This window comes from Sceloporus undulatus, chromosome 1 (genome assembly GCF_019175285.1).
Source record: "Sceloporus undulatus isolate JIND9_A2432 ecotype Alabama chromosome 1, SceUnd_v1.1, whole genome shotgun sequence".
In the NCBI taxonomy this organism is placed as follows: domain Eukaryota; kingdom Metazoa; phylum Chordata; class Lepidosauria; order Squamata; family Phrynosomatidae; genus Sceloporus; species Sceloporus undulatus.
In genome coordinates, this window is record NC_056522.1 from 204,572,069 (window position 1) to 204,587,510 (window position 15,442).

General features: G+C 41.5%; 1 protein-coding gene and 1 long non-coding RNA gene across 3 annotated transcripts in view; both read left to right on the plus strand.

The window, feature by feature from the left end:
- The first annotated feature begins 1,896 nt into the window (after positions 1 to 1,896).
- Positions 1,897 to 15,442, plus strand: part of NFE2L2 (nuclear factor, erythroid 2 like 2) — a 34,505-nt gene continuing 20,959 nt past the window's right edge. The window contains exon 1 of one of the 2 annotated variants that reach the window (XM_042479672.1): positions 1,897 to 2,081. In XM_042479672.1, the coding sequence (XP_042335606.1) occupies positions 2,061 to 2,081 (21 nt within the window). In that variant the 5' untranslated portion in view covers positions 1,897 to 2,060. The remainder of the gene's footprint in view (positions 2,082 to 15,442) is intronic. The other variant, XM_042479665.1, reaches the window with a different exon arrangement.
- On the plus strand, positions 6,335 to 11,524 carry LOC121936953. Its single transcript, XR_006105057.1, has 2 exons — positions 6,335 to 7,726; positions 9,935 to 11,524. It is a non-coding gene; the product is annotated as an uncharacterized LOC121936953 (long non-coding RNA).

Genomic DNA, 15,442 nt, shown 5'->3' on the forward strand with positions numbered 1-15,442 from the left:
CTAACAACTACAGTAGGTTCTCAAAAAGGTGTGTGTGTCTGGGTCCTTTGAAAAGGTATGTATCCTTACTTTTGGGCCTAGGACAGTGATGGTGAACCTATGGCACGCGTGCCAGAGGTGGCACTCAGAGCCCTCTGTGGGCACCAGTGCCATCACCCCAGCACAGAGTTTGCCAGAGCTTGTTACTAGAATGCCAGAGGGACATGGCACTTTGCAATAAATAAGTGGGTCTTGGGTTGCAGTTTGGGCACTCAGCCTCTAAAAGGTTCACCATCACTGGCCTAGGAGGTTTGGCCTAGCATTAACAAACAGCTTCATTTATACTGTATACCGCTTCATACTGAACTAACAGTGTCTAAGCGTTTTGTAACTGTAAGCTAATTACAACCCAAAGTGGCAACAACACCAAGTCTTTGGCCATGTGAAGGCCACTAGCTTGATTCCCATCTTCCCCAGACACTGTGTCAGGGAACTATTCCTTTAACTGGGTCAGTCACAAAATGTGGGTGCCCACAAAGTTTGGTCACTTATTTGGGTGCAATGTACCCAGGGAGGTGGCTAAAAGGTGTAGCTCCTGCTCTCCTTGGAAGTGGGGAATGAGAGGTCGAAATAATGCAGTTTGATACCTCTTTCAACTGTCCTTGGTTCCATCTTACAGAATCTTGGGATTTGTAGTTTTGTCAGGGACCAGCACTTTTTGGCAGAGAGGACTAAAGACCTGGTAAAACCACAAATCCCAGGATCCTGCAGAAAAGCGCTATAGCATTTAAAGTGGCATCAAACTGCATTGTTTCTATGGTGTAGATGCACCCTGGGAAGAAAGTATGGGGAAAGGAGAGACGGCTTTCTTCTTGTTCCCTCCATTGTCCCTTCATTCTCTTTTCTTCCATCTGGGAAGGACTGGGTTTGCCAGTCTCAAAACCATCTACTCACATCCGCACTGTAGAAACAACGCAGTTGGATGCTACTTGTACTGCCAGGGCTCCATCCTACGGGGTCTTGGGATTTGTAGCATTACAAGCTCTCTAGCCTTCTCTGCTAAAGAGTGCTGGTGCCTCACAAATAGAGATATGAAGGCCTGCAGATACCTTTCTTGGGCCATAAAAAAAAAGAGGTACATGGTGCAGGCTTTCGACGTCACACTGGCTTCTTCTTCATCAGGCAAACAGGAGAAAGAAATTGAAGACGATAGTTACAGGCCTTATAATTCATTACCATTTATGACATTTAACCCAATATAAGATATCCTTCAGATACATACATGCATATATATATTACTACTATTACATTCCATAATAACAATAATTAGTGTCAAAATTCCAGAGTGAAGGCATAAAAGGGATGACACCCGCAGCTCTCAGACTGCATCCGCACTGCGGGATTAACCCGCATTCGCACCACCATGGCTCAGTCCTATGAAATCCCGAGAGAGGTGTAGTTTTGTTGTGGGACCTTTAGCCTCCTCTGTGATGAGAGTTCTGACGCCACTACAAACTACAGGTTGCACCTGCACTGTACACATAATGCAGTTTGATACCATTTTAAAGTGCTGTAGCTCTCTCCTATGGAATCCTGGGATTTGTAGTTTCACAAGGCCTTCAGCCTCTCTCTGCCAAAGAGTGCTGGTGCCTCACAAAACTACAAATGCGTAGGATGGAGCTACCAAAAGTGCTGCCAAACTGCTTCGTCTCGACAGTGTAGATGCCCTCTACAGTTCCCAGGATCCCACAGCATGGAGCCATGGTAGCTAAAGCGGTATCAATGTGAGTTATTTCTGCAGTGCGGATGCAGTAGTCTCCCAGCCCTTATGGGGCTTGTGCTCAGGAGAGAGAGAGAGAAGAAGAGGGCTGTCCCTGGCGTGGCCAGGCCCTCCTCCTCCTCCTGGGCTTCCTCCTCCTCCGGGGCGGATCGGTGGTTTCCCGGCAGGGGAGGACGCTGGGCCGGCAGAGGCAGAGGCAGAGGCGTTGGGACGGCGGAGAAAGCGCAGAAAGGGTCCAGTCCTAGCCGGCCTCAGTCGGCTCATTTCCTTGGGCGGCACCGCCAGACAACGCAAGCGCGCCATGGAGGTCGAGGGGCCTCAGGTGAGAGACGATGAAGGGGAGCCTGTCTCAGAGTATCTGTGGGGCTGCGCTTGCCTTTGGAATGGGGGCTCGAAAGGGGAGGGGCTACGCCAAAGCCACGCCCCTCGCCCACTGTCTTTACGGCCCGGCCACGCCCACCGCCGCTGTGGCGTCACAGTGACATTGGAAGGCGCTGACTCACTGGCCTTGGCCCTGAGGGGATGAGGAAGGGGCTCTGCCTTCATAGGCCCTGCCCCCCTGTTCAATACATAGGGGGAAGGCAGGAGAGAGGGCTTCCTTCCTTCCTTCCCCTCATCCTTTCCCTGAAAGAGTGCCCCTGAGCATGTGCAGAGCGCTGTGCCTTTCTGTGGCTAGAGCCAGGACTCTGCTATAATAATAATTTTATAATAATAATAATAATAATACACTTGTCCCTCAGGCCACATTCCCTGGGGTTAGGGGCACCAGACCCCTCCTGTGAATGGGGAAAAACCATAAGTACCTGAGAGGACACCTCTCTAGGAATCTCTAGGTCCTCCAGTGAAACTCTATGGTTAAAATCTGCCATAGAGTTGCACTGCAGGAGCTACAAATACCTAGTGGAGTGTTCTCTCTAGGAATTTCTAGAGGTTGACCATAGAGTTGTGCTGGAGGAGCTACAAAGGCCTAGTAGAGTATTCTCTCTAGGAAACTCTAGGTCTTTCAGTGCAACGTTTAGTTAAAGTTGACCATAGAGTTGCACTGGAGGACCTAGATATTCCTGGAGAGAACATATTAATCAAAATCTGTGAATAATCAAATCCGCAAATGTCAAAACAGCAAATATAGCGGGATGAGAAGAATAGTAATAAATAATAATAATAATAATAATAATGTATTATTATTTTTGCTCCGCCTCTCCAATAAGATTGAGGCGCTTACAACAAATATGGTCCACACAATATAATAAAATAAATCCCACTATCCCCTCCCTCCTTGAAGCAAATTGACATAATAATTCCAACATGGCAATAATAAAGTACAATTAAAACCATTAAAACAAGCAGGGGCTGTTATGGGATTGTATAGCTCAGGGGTCCCCAAACTGTGCCCTGTAAGGAGTAATCCTAACCTTGCAAGGGGAAGAGAAGGGGTTCCATTTCACTGGCAATTGGAGCACCTGTGAATGATGTTTACGTCAGGTTCAGCAGGGTTGGGCAAGGAGAGGTTACTTAGTTCAGTATACTTAACTAAGTAGGCGATGCAAAATACCAGCCAATGTTGATGCATTCATTCACTTACTAAACCACTGTAATACTGACACACAATTTTGGAATTAAAAAGAGATTAAAGCACATTTAAAGCATCCCAGCGAAAATGGTGAGTGATTGCGCAAATGATTATCACACGCAACAGCGCAAAATGAAGCGATATTGGAAATTTATTGTCACCAAGATCCCAGAAGTAAAAAAGATGTATGTTAATGCTTCTTTGTGACCACTTTAATGTGCAACTTCATGTGAAATGGTTTCGTGTAATTATGTGATTTTTCTGGGATCTTCATGGGATAAACTCCCAAAACTCCTTTTTGGGACTTCAGCTCCCAGAAGCCTCAGCCATGATGGCCAATAGTCTGGGATTCTGGGCACTGAAGGCCAAAATCCCCTTAAAGAGCACAGCCAAATAAAAACACTCAAAACACTCATAGGAATGTAAATTCATGCCTCTTTGCCATTTTCAAAACGGAGGAATTCCTCCTGGAGAGAAGATTGAAATGGAGGACCAGTGCTGGAAAAGGGCCTACCCTGCATATAAATGTAAATCCATGCCTCTTAGTCCTGCTCAAAATGAAGGACACAGCCAAATAAAAACCAAAAAAAAACACTTAATAGAAATATAAATCCATGCCTCTTAGCTACGATTTATTTCTGTGGAGGAAAAAAGTTTCAAATGTAATGGGTCTGTTGTAATGTGATTGTAATGGAAAAAAGTATTGAAGGTAATGGGCCTGTTGTCGGATCAGGAAGCAGATAACCTGCTGCAGAATCTGTGTGGACTTGTTGCTGGAGGCTTCACACCTTTGTTTTCCTACATCCGGATCTAGCTCTTATATAAGTATAGTGCTGGGGAAAAAAACCTCAAACGTCCAAGGTGCACATTTCTAGTAAAATGTGTGTGTTGTTTGCCTTCAAGTCATTTCCAGCTTATGGTGACCCTAAGGCAACCCTATCATGGGGTTTTTGTGGCAAGATTTGTTCAGAAGTGGTTTGCTGTGGCCTTCCTTGAGGCTGTGAGAGTGTGACTTGCCTAAGATCAGCCAGTAAGTTTCATGGCTGAGCTGGGAATCAAACCGTGGTCTCCAGAGCTGTCATCCAGTACTCAAACCACTATGCCACCCTGGCTCTATACATTAATACATTACTGAAAAGAAGGCTATACAGTACACTGATTTTCAGTGGAGCTGCTGCTGCTTTTAAAGTAAATTTATATTAGCTACAAATTCTTTGCATATGTGCCTGGAAGTAAGACCCACTGTACTTATTGGGACTTACTTCTAGGTAACAGGGCTGTGCTCTTACTCCACTTACCAGTGATATCGCTAGAAATAACCGTAGGTATTGTATACAGTTTGGCAGTGAATTTAAAATATTTAAAGTATCCAAAACAGTTTGGCACAGATATTAATGTAGAAAAGGCAAAATAGTAGAAAAGCAAGCAAGCTTTAATCCAAAATCCAAAATGCTTTTAAAGCCCTTGAGCAGACCTGAATTCCGTGGGCTGGACCTGAAGTTGTGTGCCTTCAAGCCATTTCTGATTTAGAGTGACCTTATCATGGGGTTTTCTGGGGCTGAGAGTGTGTGATTTGCCGAATTTGGAATCAAACCCTGAACTCCAGAGTCAAACCGCTACAAGTTATCCTTCTGCAAACAGAAGGGCTCCTTTCGTTTGTTCAAGTGACAGTGATCCAAAACACACTGCAGGAATAACCAAGTTTGAGACTGCTTTAACTGTCCTGGCTCAGTGCTAGGGAATCCTGGGAATCATGGTTTACTGTGGCACCAGAGCTCTCTGATAGAGAAGGCTAAATATCTCACAAAACTATGGTTCCCAGAATTCCCTAGCATTGAGCCAATCTCAAAGTGGATTATTTCTGCAGTGTGTTTCAGACCTAAGTTTCACCACAGGCTTCCCACTTGAGAAAGGGTTTTATTTTTGGTAGAAGGGAGAAATTGATATCTTGGATTTTCCCTTTTGCCATCTCCAGTCTTTGGGTGGCTTCTCCAGTGTGCTTGTGCAGCTTTTTGTATCGAGCAGAACTGGCAAAAATTACCCTCAGTGGTCCCCAAAATGTGCCCTTTAAGAGATTGTGGACTTTAAGAGATTGTGGAGCTCTCAGAAGCCTCAGCCATGTTGACCAATAGTCTGGGATTCTGGGAGCTGAAATCCAAAGTCTCTTAAAGAGCACAGTTTGAGGACTACTGGGGAGTTCCCCATATGCTGAGTTGTGCTCATGGCAGTGGTGTGACTAGGGGAGTGCGAGGGGTACCGCCTACACCAGGTGATACTCCAGAAAAGGGGTGACACTCGTTGGGTTGCCCTCCTGCTGTGGGGTGAGAAGGGCTGACTGATCCCTCCTGACTTAGCTGCTGTGATGCCGGTCTCCTTATGAGGAGCAGCGCCAGTGCAGTGAAAAAGGGAGGGCCGCGCGCACCATTTTGATAGTCCCCCATGCCACACCAGAAGTGGGGACGTCAAGGGTGAGGATGTCACTCATGGGATGTCTGAACCATACAGACAGCAATAAAACGCTGTAAACCTTGGAGAATACATAGGCCTCAATCTGTATCTGAAGTGAGAAAAGTGTTGGTTGTCTCACAGGTCTAGGGAGGGCCCCATAAATGTGGTGCCATCACTACAGAGGCCTTCCGTGCATCCAACCTCCATAGGTATAGGTAGCGGGATTACAACTCAGAGCATCTCATGTGCCAAGCACCACGTGCACAACAAAGTGGACTCTCATGCGCTAATAAAACATTACTTTTAAAAGTACAGTAGGCCTTCCACATTTGCTGGGGTTAGGAGCACAGGACCACCGTGAAAGTGAAAAAGCTGCAAATAAAAAAAATACTACTCTTTTTTTAACCTGAGAGACCACCTCTAGGAAAATCTAGGTCCACCAGTGCAACTCTTTGGTCAACATCGGCCCAAAGTTGGCCATAGAATCGTGCTGGAGGACCTACAAACACCTAGACAAGTGAAGTCGAAGGCTTTCATGGCCGGCATCCATAGTTGTTTGTGGGTTTTTCAGGCTATGTGGCCATGTTCTAGAAGAGTTTATTCCTGACGTTTCGCCAGCATCTGTGGCTGGCATCTTCGGAGAAAGTGTTTTCACTAGTAATCTCTAAATCCTCCAGCGGATCTCTATGATCAGTTTCCAGCAGAATTGCTCTGGAGGACCTAGGGATTTCTAGAGAGAATGTATTAATCAAATATGCAAATAATCAAAACTGCAAAAGTCAAAGCCACAAATGTGGAAAGTATCTGACAGTAGTCTCTATTTGAGACAGCCTTCTTATGAAACCATGTACAAGGGAAGCAGTTTGGACATACAGTATACAGACATTCTTTAAAATCCTGGATATGAAGCTCGAGCATCCCGAGTGAATACGGGAAGTGTCACCCTGGATCTCTTGCTATACCACAGACTTACACTGAAGGGTGTGAAATTCAGAACTTTATAAAAAAAAGAAATCCCTTGGCATCTGCTGATGCCTCTTGCATAATCATACTCTTCCTTCAGCCTCACCGATTGTTGTTTCTCAGGGCTTCAGCGTACATACGTGAAGGCTAGATTTTTATTTATTACTCCAACTAGAGTCGGCACGTTGGGTCAGTTATTGAATGGTGAGTCAACACAAAGGTCCCAAACAGCACCATTTAAATATTTCTGTGCACACTGACGTCCTGTATGCAGGGAAAGAAATTAAGTATCTGTAACTGCAAGTAGATAACCATTGCGTAACAGGCATGTAGTACTCGAAAATGTTTATTTTGGTAGTATTAGAATACTGTGGAGAAAGCCTGTGGCAAAGGTGTGTCTCCTTTTCTGTGGGCATTTCAAATTGTTAGCTTTCATTCAGGTTAAACTTGAAATGTCAATGTTAGCATATACACTCCTCTTGCAAACAGATTAAAGGTGAGTGCATGCTTTTCAGAAGCTTTAGTACTTCTAAAATTATATTTATTGTCGCTGCTCCTGGCAGAAAACCCCTTTAGCTAATTTGCCATGATATGCCTCTCCATTAGTTATGTATGTATGTGAGTTCAAGTTGCCTGTCATTATACATGTCATTAAAAAGTAAAGCATGTGCCTTCAAGTTAAGTCACCCGAATTATGGCAATCTCATATACTCCTGTACCTCATGTACTGCATAAGGTTTTCATAGGCAAGGAGTATTCATTCAGAGGTGGTGTGCATCTGAAATATACCCTACAACATCTGGTATTCCTTGGCAGTCTCCCATCTAAGTACGAACCAGGCCTGACCCTGCTTAGCATCCCAAATTAAGACAGGATCTGATGCTTTCAGGGTATCTGCTGTGGTTGCAGAACAGTGACCAGAAGCAGAAGATGGAGCTGTAGTAGTTCTATAGAGAAGTTTGGAAGGTATGGATGCCCTTTCAGAGGTAGGAGTTCTTCGTCCTGAAACCTCCTATACCATTGGAGTTTATCAAATGGGAGGAATTTCTCTTAAATTCGAATGAAAAGAAAGCGGGGCCAAAACGCATTCACTTAAAGTCACTAGTTTTGCACAATTACGTGAATATGCATTGCGTTCGAACTGGCTTCCCATTGCCCGAAAATAGCATGTCATTGCCCGAATTTGCGTGTGGCGGTCTATCACGCAATAACATGAAACCACATGATTGCATTCGGACTGACTTCCCATTGCCCAAATTTGCATGTAGTGGGTTATCACGCAATAATGTTAAACCTCATGATTGCGTTCAGATTGCCATCGGATTATACTTCCAATTCCCCTTGTCTGATAAACTCCACTGTTTAATTGTGTAAGAGCCTTGTTCACTTTTGCACTTAGTTGTCCTGAGTTCTGTTCATTGTGAACACATCATATGGTCAGGGAACAGTTGCCTCACCTGAGATAACATAATGTCGCAGGTACAACTCACTGTGTTGTTAGATTGGTCTTGCAGAAAGAGTGACAATACAGGTTTTACAACTGGTGTAACTGCTTTAAACAAAAGCATGCCCCTCCTTGTAAAGCAGTGAATTCAGTAGCAGCCATAATAACAAGATGGTTTTTTTTGGCATCAGTGCAGAGATAGAACTGATTAGTTAAATAAATTAATTAGTTAAAACTAATCCAACTACCAAGTTGCTATTTTCTAACTGAACAGGGCATCTTAATTAAATTTACTTTTTTTTAGCAAAAGCGATGGACTTAAGTTGGAGTTTTAGTTCCAGAATTAAGCCATTTCATTTAATTACTAATTAATTTATACAAGAGACAGTACTAAACACCTAACAAATTTCACATTATTTGCCTGGTTTGTCACCCAAGTACTAGTTCTCTTAGATATTCCAAAAACTATGTACTTGTTGGTTTTTGTTAATCTCACAGAGCTGGGGAATTACAGTGTTTGGGTCGCAAGATCCAACCCACTTACTTCAGTTCTTGATCAGTATGTGACAGTTTAGTTCATTTTAAGGTTCAAAGGTTTTAAACCAACAAGTAGTAAGAACAGGTTTGAAGGGGGCTGTTTTATTCACATCTACATGATCCCCCAAGTATTCTGTACTGGACACCACATAAAAGCTCTTCAACTGCCCCAGGAACCCTGGGACTTCCTGGGATCCACATGTGAATCAGTAAACCTAAAGGAAGGGTGGGATAAAATAATGAGATTATAAAGCAAGAGGTGTTTTGGTGCTGCAGGATGAAAAGGGGTTTTCCATGATGATGATGATGATGATGATGATGTAACTGTTTTTCTTCTTCGTGGTCTCTGCGAATAATACAAATGGGTTGTACTGCGCTTGCGCAGTGCTGTTCGGAAAAAAGGAACTCATTTGTATGTATTCGCAGATGACCACTCAAAGAAATGCCGTTACAGGTAAGCAACCTGTCCTTTTTCTTCGTGGTCTCTGCGAATCATACAAATGAGTTCCTTTTTTCTGAACAGCACTGCGCAGGCGCAGTACAACCCATTTGTATGTATTCGCAGATGACCACTCAAAGAAATACCATTACAGGTAAGCAACCTGTCCATCTCCAAAGCTAAAAAAAGAACAAAGTAGGGATGAGTGTGAAATTATGGGTGGCATTTTAAAGCTTAATTCTGACTCTGGTGCATAACTAATAGTTTAGTTGATGAAAAATTCTAAATGACTAAATCTAACTAATTAATAGTTAAATATTGCCACCAGACTCATTTCACAAGTTATATTTGTTAGTTGACAAACTGTATTTGTTGTTTGATAAGGTAAGGGGATGGGTTTCTTGTAGAGTAATGAATCACATTCATTTTTTACAGTTGTCAAAAATTCCCAAACATTAGAATAATCATGACAATTGTGAAAACGTACACATAAACTTGGGAGGAATTATTTCCTCGCCCCACCTGATAATAAATGCAGGTAACCATATTTGTAGGTATGAGAAAATCAGACTCCTAAATGCCAAGCAACAGAATACTGTTTCAGACTGAGTCTTTGTTATCTGACATGTTTGAGACCAGAGGTGTTTTAGATTTTGGATTGTTTTGGATTTTGCCATATCTGCATATACATAATGAGATATCTTGGAAATATAATTTATGTTTAATCTATACCTTGTGATTTTATACCCAATATTTTTAATATTGTGCGGTTAGGTAAGGCTGCATACTGTCACCCTATCTATTCACCCTGTATGCAGAAAGCATTATCCACAGTGCATACTCAGAGACAGAAGGAATGAAGATAGGAAGAAGGAACATTAACAACTGAAGATACATAGATGACACAATACTACTAGCAGAAACCAACCAAGACCTAGAGCAGAAAATATCTTGTCCTTCAAGAAGGTCAAGGAGGAAAATACCAAGGTTGGATTAATGCTGAACATTAAAAAACAAGAATAATGGCTGTAGAAGGTCTACAATAATTCACCCTACACAAAGAGAAAATTGAAATAGTCAGAGTTCCTATACACCTTGGATCATACATTGAACAGAATGGACTCTGCAGCTAAGAAATTAGAAGACTTGGTTTGGGAAGGGCAGCTGTGAAAGAACTGGACAAGTTCATAAAGTGTAAAGACTTAACTGAACACTAAAGTGAGGATCACCAAAGCCATTGCACATCACCATGTATGAATGTGAGAGCTGGAAAGTGAAGAATGCCAACAGAAAGAAAACCAAAAAATGGGTCCTTGAACAGATTAAGCATGAACTCTCCCTGGAAGCCAAGATAACTGATAAATTGAGGCAGTTGTACTTGGCCACATCATGAGAAATCATTAGAAAAGACAATAATGCTAGGAATGGTTTTGGAGCATTTTGGAATTCCAGAACAAGAGAGACACAACCTGTACAATTGAAAGAGCTGAAGAAGTGAGCAGAGTTTAATAAAAAAAACTTTATCGTGTTGGATATTGAGCCAAAAGAAGGGGATGGGTAGGAGAGAAACATCTTGCTGAACATGATTTATTTTTGTTTGCATCTGAAGGTTTTAAGAATGTAAAATGGAATGGAGGAGGCATTACTCAGACTAAATATGATTAGGCAGTGCAGGGTGCAATTGCAGTTTGTAATTCCAATCCCACCCAGTTTCCGAAATGCACCCCGACACAATTGCAGATATTGCAGTTTTGGAGATCTTGGCTCAGTAAAAGACATGCTTGGATATTTTCAGAAAACAATTGTGTGCACATTTCATAGCATTTCAGAATATTTGTCAAAATGGAAACGTGAACATGTTCATAGCACAGTACTACTTTTAATTGTGGAGAAGACTGAATGCAGGTTCAATTTTGGACTTGAGGGTGTCAGTTGTCAGTCAGAGTTTCCCTAAAACGGCCCTTTTTGTATTTTAGCGTGCAAACTTCTCTGCTTTCAGAGCCAGAAAGAAGTTGAGAGTTGTGCAATCATTTCTATTCCCGCAGGGCAGCTCAGTTTTTGTGGAATGAGTCTTGTCAAGAGTGCAGTTCTAGAAGTCAGCATATGCTGGTTACCAAGAGAGAGAAAAAATGGATTGTACAAACTATAATCATTTAAAACTGATGTCCATATTTAAAAATTGAATTTTACTATTAAATCTTGCTTCTTACAACATTGACCCAAACATCATAATTTTTGTAAAAAAAAAAATTACAACTGTTGTTACTAGTGACTTTTCTGTATGGCATTACTTTTGTAGTCAGAGAAGTTGAAAACCATTTCACTCTGTTGTGCTATGAAAATAAAATAGAAGAAATGATTATATCTTTTATGTTGTTATTTTTTATTTGCTTTGTGGGGTTTTTTGTTGTTGTTTTTTTTTTTGATAGTCTGTGTATCTTTCTAAATTGAGTTTGCTTTTTTGGTTTTTTAAACTGGAAACCAATTTCAAGTAAAATCATGTAACTACAGTATTTCTTATTTGGAACTTCTTTCCCTCTGAATTGTGTGGTACAGTTCCTTTGTAGTAAAGAATTTCACCGTGAAGCTAACAATCACCTAGATCAGTAGTGGGAATTTTGCTGTCCTTAGATGTTGTTGAACTGCAGTTCACAACAGGCCTAATTGGTAATGCCTGTGGTGAGGGATGATGGGAGTTGCAGTCCAAAATCTGGAGGGCTACATGATTGCCACATCTGACCTAGGTAACCCTAGAGGGACAAAGAATGAAATTCAGAAAGAGAGAAAATCGTGCAGCAGGTATGCTGAGAAACTAGACTAAATCTTGGAAAGGGGATGAATTCAAACAAGTCTGAAAAATACAACATGAATATATCACAAATCCAGAGAATTGAATCTCTCCCCTGCCATCCCTTTTCTATAGCTATCTCTATCTTTTCTTTTATATCAGATGGACATGCATAGTGGGCTGGGGCCATTTCTCCTCCATGTGCCAGTCCAGCAGTCCACACCTGCATGTTTCAACAAGCTCAAAGTGATGTGATATCTTTTCTGGCTGGCATTTTTGGCCAAATTTGTGCCAACACCACTCCTTTTGATGCTTGGGGGAGATTTGATGGGGCTTGGCAGACTTGAGAAAGAAAAATGCTGCATTTTTAGGCAGTTTTGGACCATTTGGGGGCCAAAAAAAAAAGGCCAAATATTGGCCTTTATGTTTTTTGTATGTGTGTGGTCGTGCCGAGGGCTGAAGATATCTTCTGGAGCATCCTGGGGGTAGCCACGGGCCACACTTTGCCAACCCTTGATTTATACTTTTATGTATCTAAAAAGCAGTTTAGGTGGCAGGTGATTTGGAATGGAAGAGCCACAAAGGGAAGGTGTCATAATATGGGGAAGCCTTATGGACCATGCAGCAAAATACAACAAAATCCAAATGCACAAAACAGCCAACCAAATTATTGGCCAGCCAAAATGCAGAAAATACACCATGCAGGTTTTCCAAGCTTTATCAGGCAGAGATGTTAAAAAATCATATAGGACAAGAAAAGTGATTATGTAGGTCACAAGTGTACATATTGTTTCAATATATTACTTCTGTTACCAGCTGAAATAGTTTGCAGGCAGAGACCATTTCCATTCTTCACCATGTGTGGATTAGACACAAAGTGCAATAAAAGGCAGGTAAGAAACTTTCACCTCCATTAGCAACAGAAAAGTAACTTCCCTTGCCATCCAGGGAAGGTCTGTAACTTTTTCCTCCCTGTACCCCTTTAGCCTTTAAATGCCTCACCTATTTGCTGTTTCTGTACAGTTTTTTTTTAAATCCCAGCAGGAGAGGAAAAAATTTGGCAGTTCTCCTCCTCCACTAAAACCTCCCCCAATAATTTCTTTATTTGAAATCTCCTTCTCCTTCAAAAGGTCATCAGGGCATTTCAGTGCATTATGTTGGTAGGCCTGAGTGGGGCACAGGTCTGAGCAGATATTTGTTGGGGCAAATTAAATATTAATTTGTTGTAGGCGTGTTCTGAATTCCATCCAGAATGAAAAAAGTAGACCACAGATTAACAGCCTAGTTAAACTTTGTTTTGGCCCCAGTTACTACATTCCATTCTGAAGCAACCTATTTCTTTAGTTTAGAATATAGTTTGAAAACTTGGAAAAACTACATTCTCATAATTTTTCAGTTTTGTAACTGAAGTCTGCTCTGGGGGGAAAGTTGGACCCTGCACAGAAAAGTATATCGAGAAGTGTAAATGTTCTCTTGAAGTCCTAAAAGTACGGCAAGTTGAACAGTCTCTGGAAACATTTCATCTACTGTACTGGTTATGCAACCGACCGATTTGACAACAGGGAACGGTCAAGCAAGGTTTGTCGACATACCTAAAAAAAGCCGTCAGGACCTGGCAGACTGAGTTCCAGGGTCCTGTCCTGATAGCTCAGAAATCAGAATTGCTCAACCTAATAGGTTTATTACATGCTTGTTTGAATACTATAAAACATTAATTTGGGTTGTAAGAAAGATGTAGAGAAATACAATAGTTCATGCCAACACAACCTAGGATTTCAAGATCTTTATTATGTGTCTTTCAATATCCAAACACAGATTGTGACATTTTAGTATTTAAAGCATCTAAAGCAAATCAGAACGTATTATAAAAATTAAGCCAGACACAAAGATGAAGTTTGAGCTAAACATGATGTATTTTATTTTGCTCAACTTGTTTTTGTGGGGGTTTGTTAGTTCCTATGGGATGGTCTTGTGTCTCTGTTCCTCATCTTTACTGGGGCTCTTGGGCTCTTACTTCTGAAAATGAAAGAAATTAAAACATTGAATTCCACCTCCCCTGAAATCCTGATACACCCGCTGACAAACAGGTCATGTTTCACTGATTGAGAACCACCACTATAGTATCAAAAAGTAGCTTTTTAATCATAAAAAGATTTAAAATAAGTGTTTTCTTTTCTTTTGCTAAATCCAGCAACCTCCTGCTGTAGTTGTTGTCCTGTATCTTCTATCTGCGAGACTGATTACCATGATTATTATTATTATTATTATTATTATTATTATTATTATTATTATTATTATGTTTTTATTTATATAGCACCATAAGTTTTGCATAGCACCTTACAAAATCAAAAAACAACATAAAACTTCTGAATGGTGTACAATCTAAAATCACAAGATATAAAATATACAGTAAATAGGTAATTTATCAAATTAAATAGCTATAAACTAGAAAACTGTAAACTAACAAGACACCCTCAGACTGGATTATCAGAGATATCAAACTGCAGTCTGAAATGCTTCCATGTGTTTCCCGGAGTTCACAGAGCCTCTTCTGTTAATACCATGTGGCTTTTCTCAGTATTGGTTAGGCTGATGTGGTCTGTTTGAGATCTGCAAGCCACATAAGGATTGTGCCAGCCTCTATGCTGGTACCTGGTGCTGTTCCAGATGAGAAGCTGGTTGCACTTGCATAGCCTTATCCAAAACTCTGTACAGTAAAGGTACTTTTATTAATGTTTCTTGTTAACCGTAGACCACTAATCATCTTCCATGAAGCTGCTGCCTGGGTCCAGCCCTGCATGTATGGCTGTAGACAGATAACAGTTTTTAAAAAGTTAGAAGGTGATAGGACAGAACTATTACTGCCTGTGGGGTAAACATTTCCCTTGTTGAGCTGCTGCCTTTCATCAGACTAGTTCTGCAAGTCTTTGGCGCTCTTTTAAAGATTTCATCAAGGACATGGGAGGCCTACGAAGAGGCCCAAGGCTGCACAAAGCATACCAGAATTGCCACCCCCACTGATAATGTAAGGACCCCAAACCTTTAATTAGCAACAACACAGAAATATATTTCTAAACAGTGAATAACTTGCAGACTAGAAGAATGGATTCACAACAGATATATATGTTGAATCTATTCCTGAAGAGTGTAAATATAATGTAAATATATATGCCAGTATAATTATGCTGGTGAGAGACAGCATTCTGTAGTGGTTTGAGCATTGGACTATGACTCTGGAGACCAGGGTTTGAATCATGGAAATTCACTGGGTGACCCTGGGCGAGTCACACTCTCTCAGCCAAGGAGGATGGTGAAAGCAAAAACAACCCCCCTCTGCACAAATCTTGCCAAGAAACCCCCATAATAGGGTTGTCCTAGGGCAAGGTGACCAGATGTCATTACTGCAGAGGAGGACAAGGCATCATAAAATGTAGGATATTACAAAATAAAAGCTAACAACCCTCATGTAAATATAAGTTCATGCTTCTTAGTCA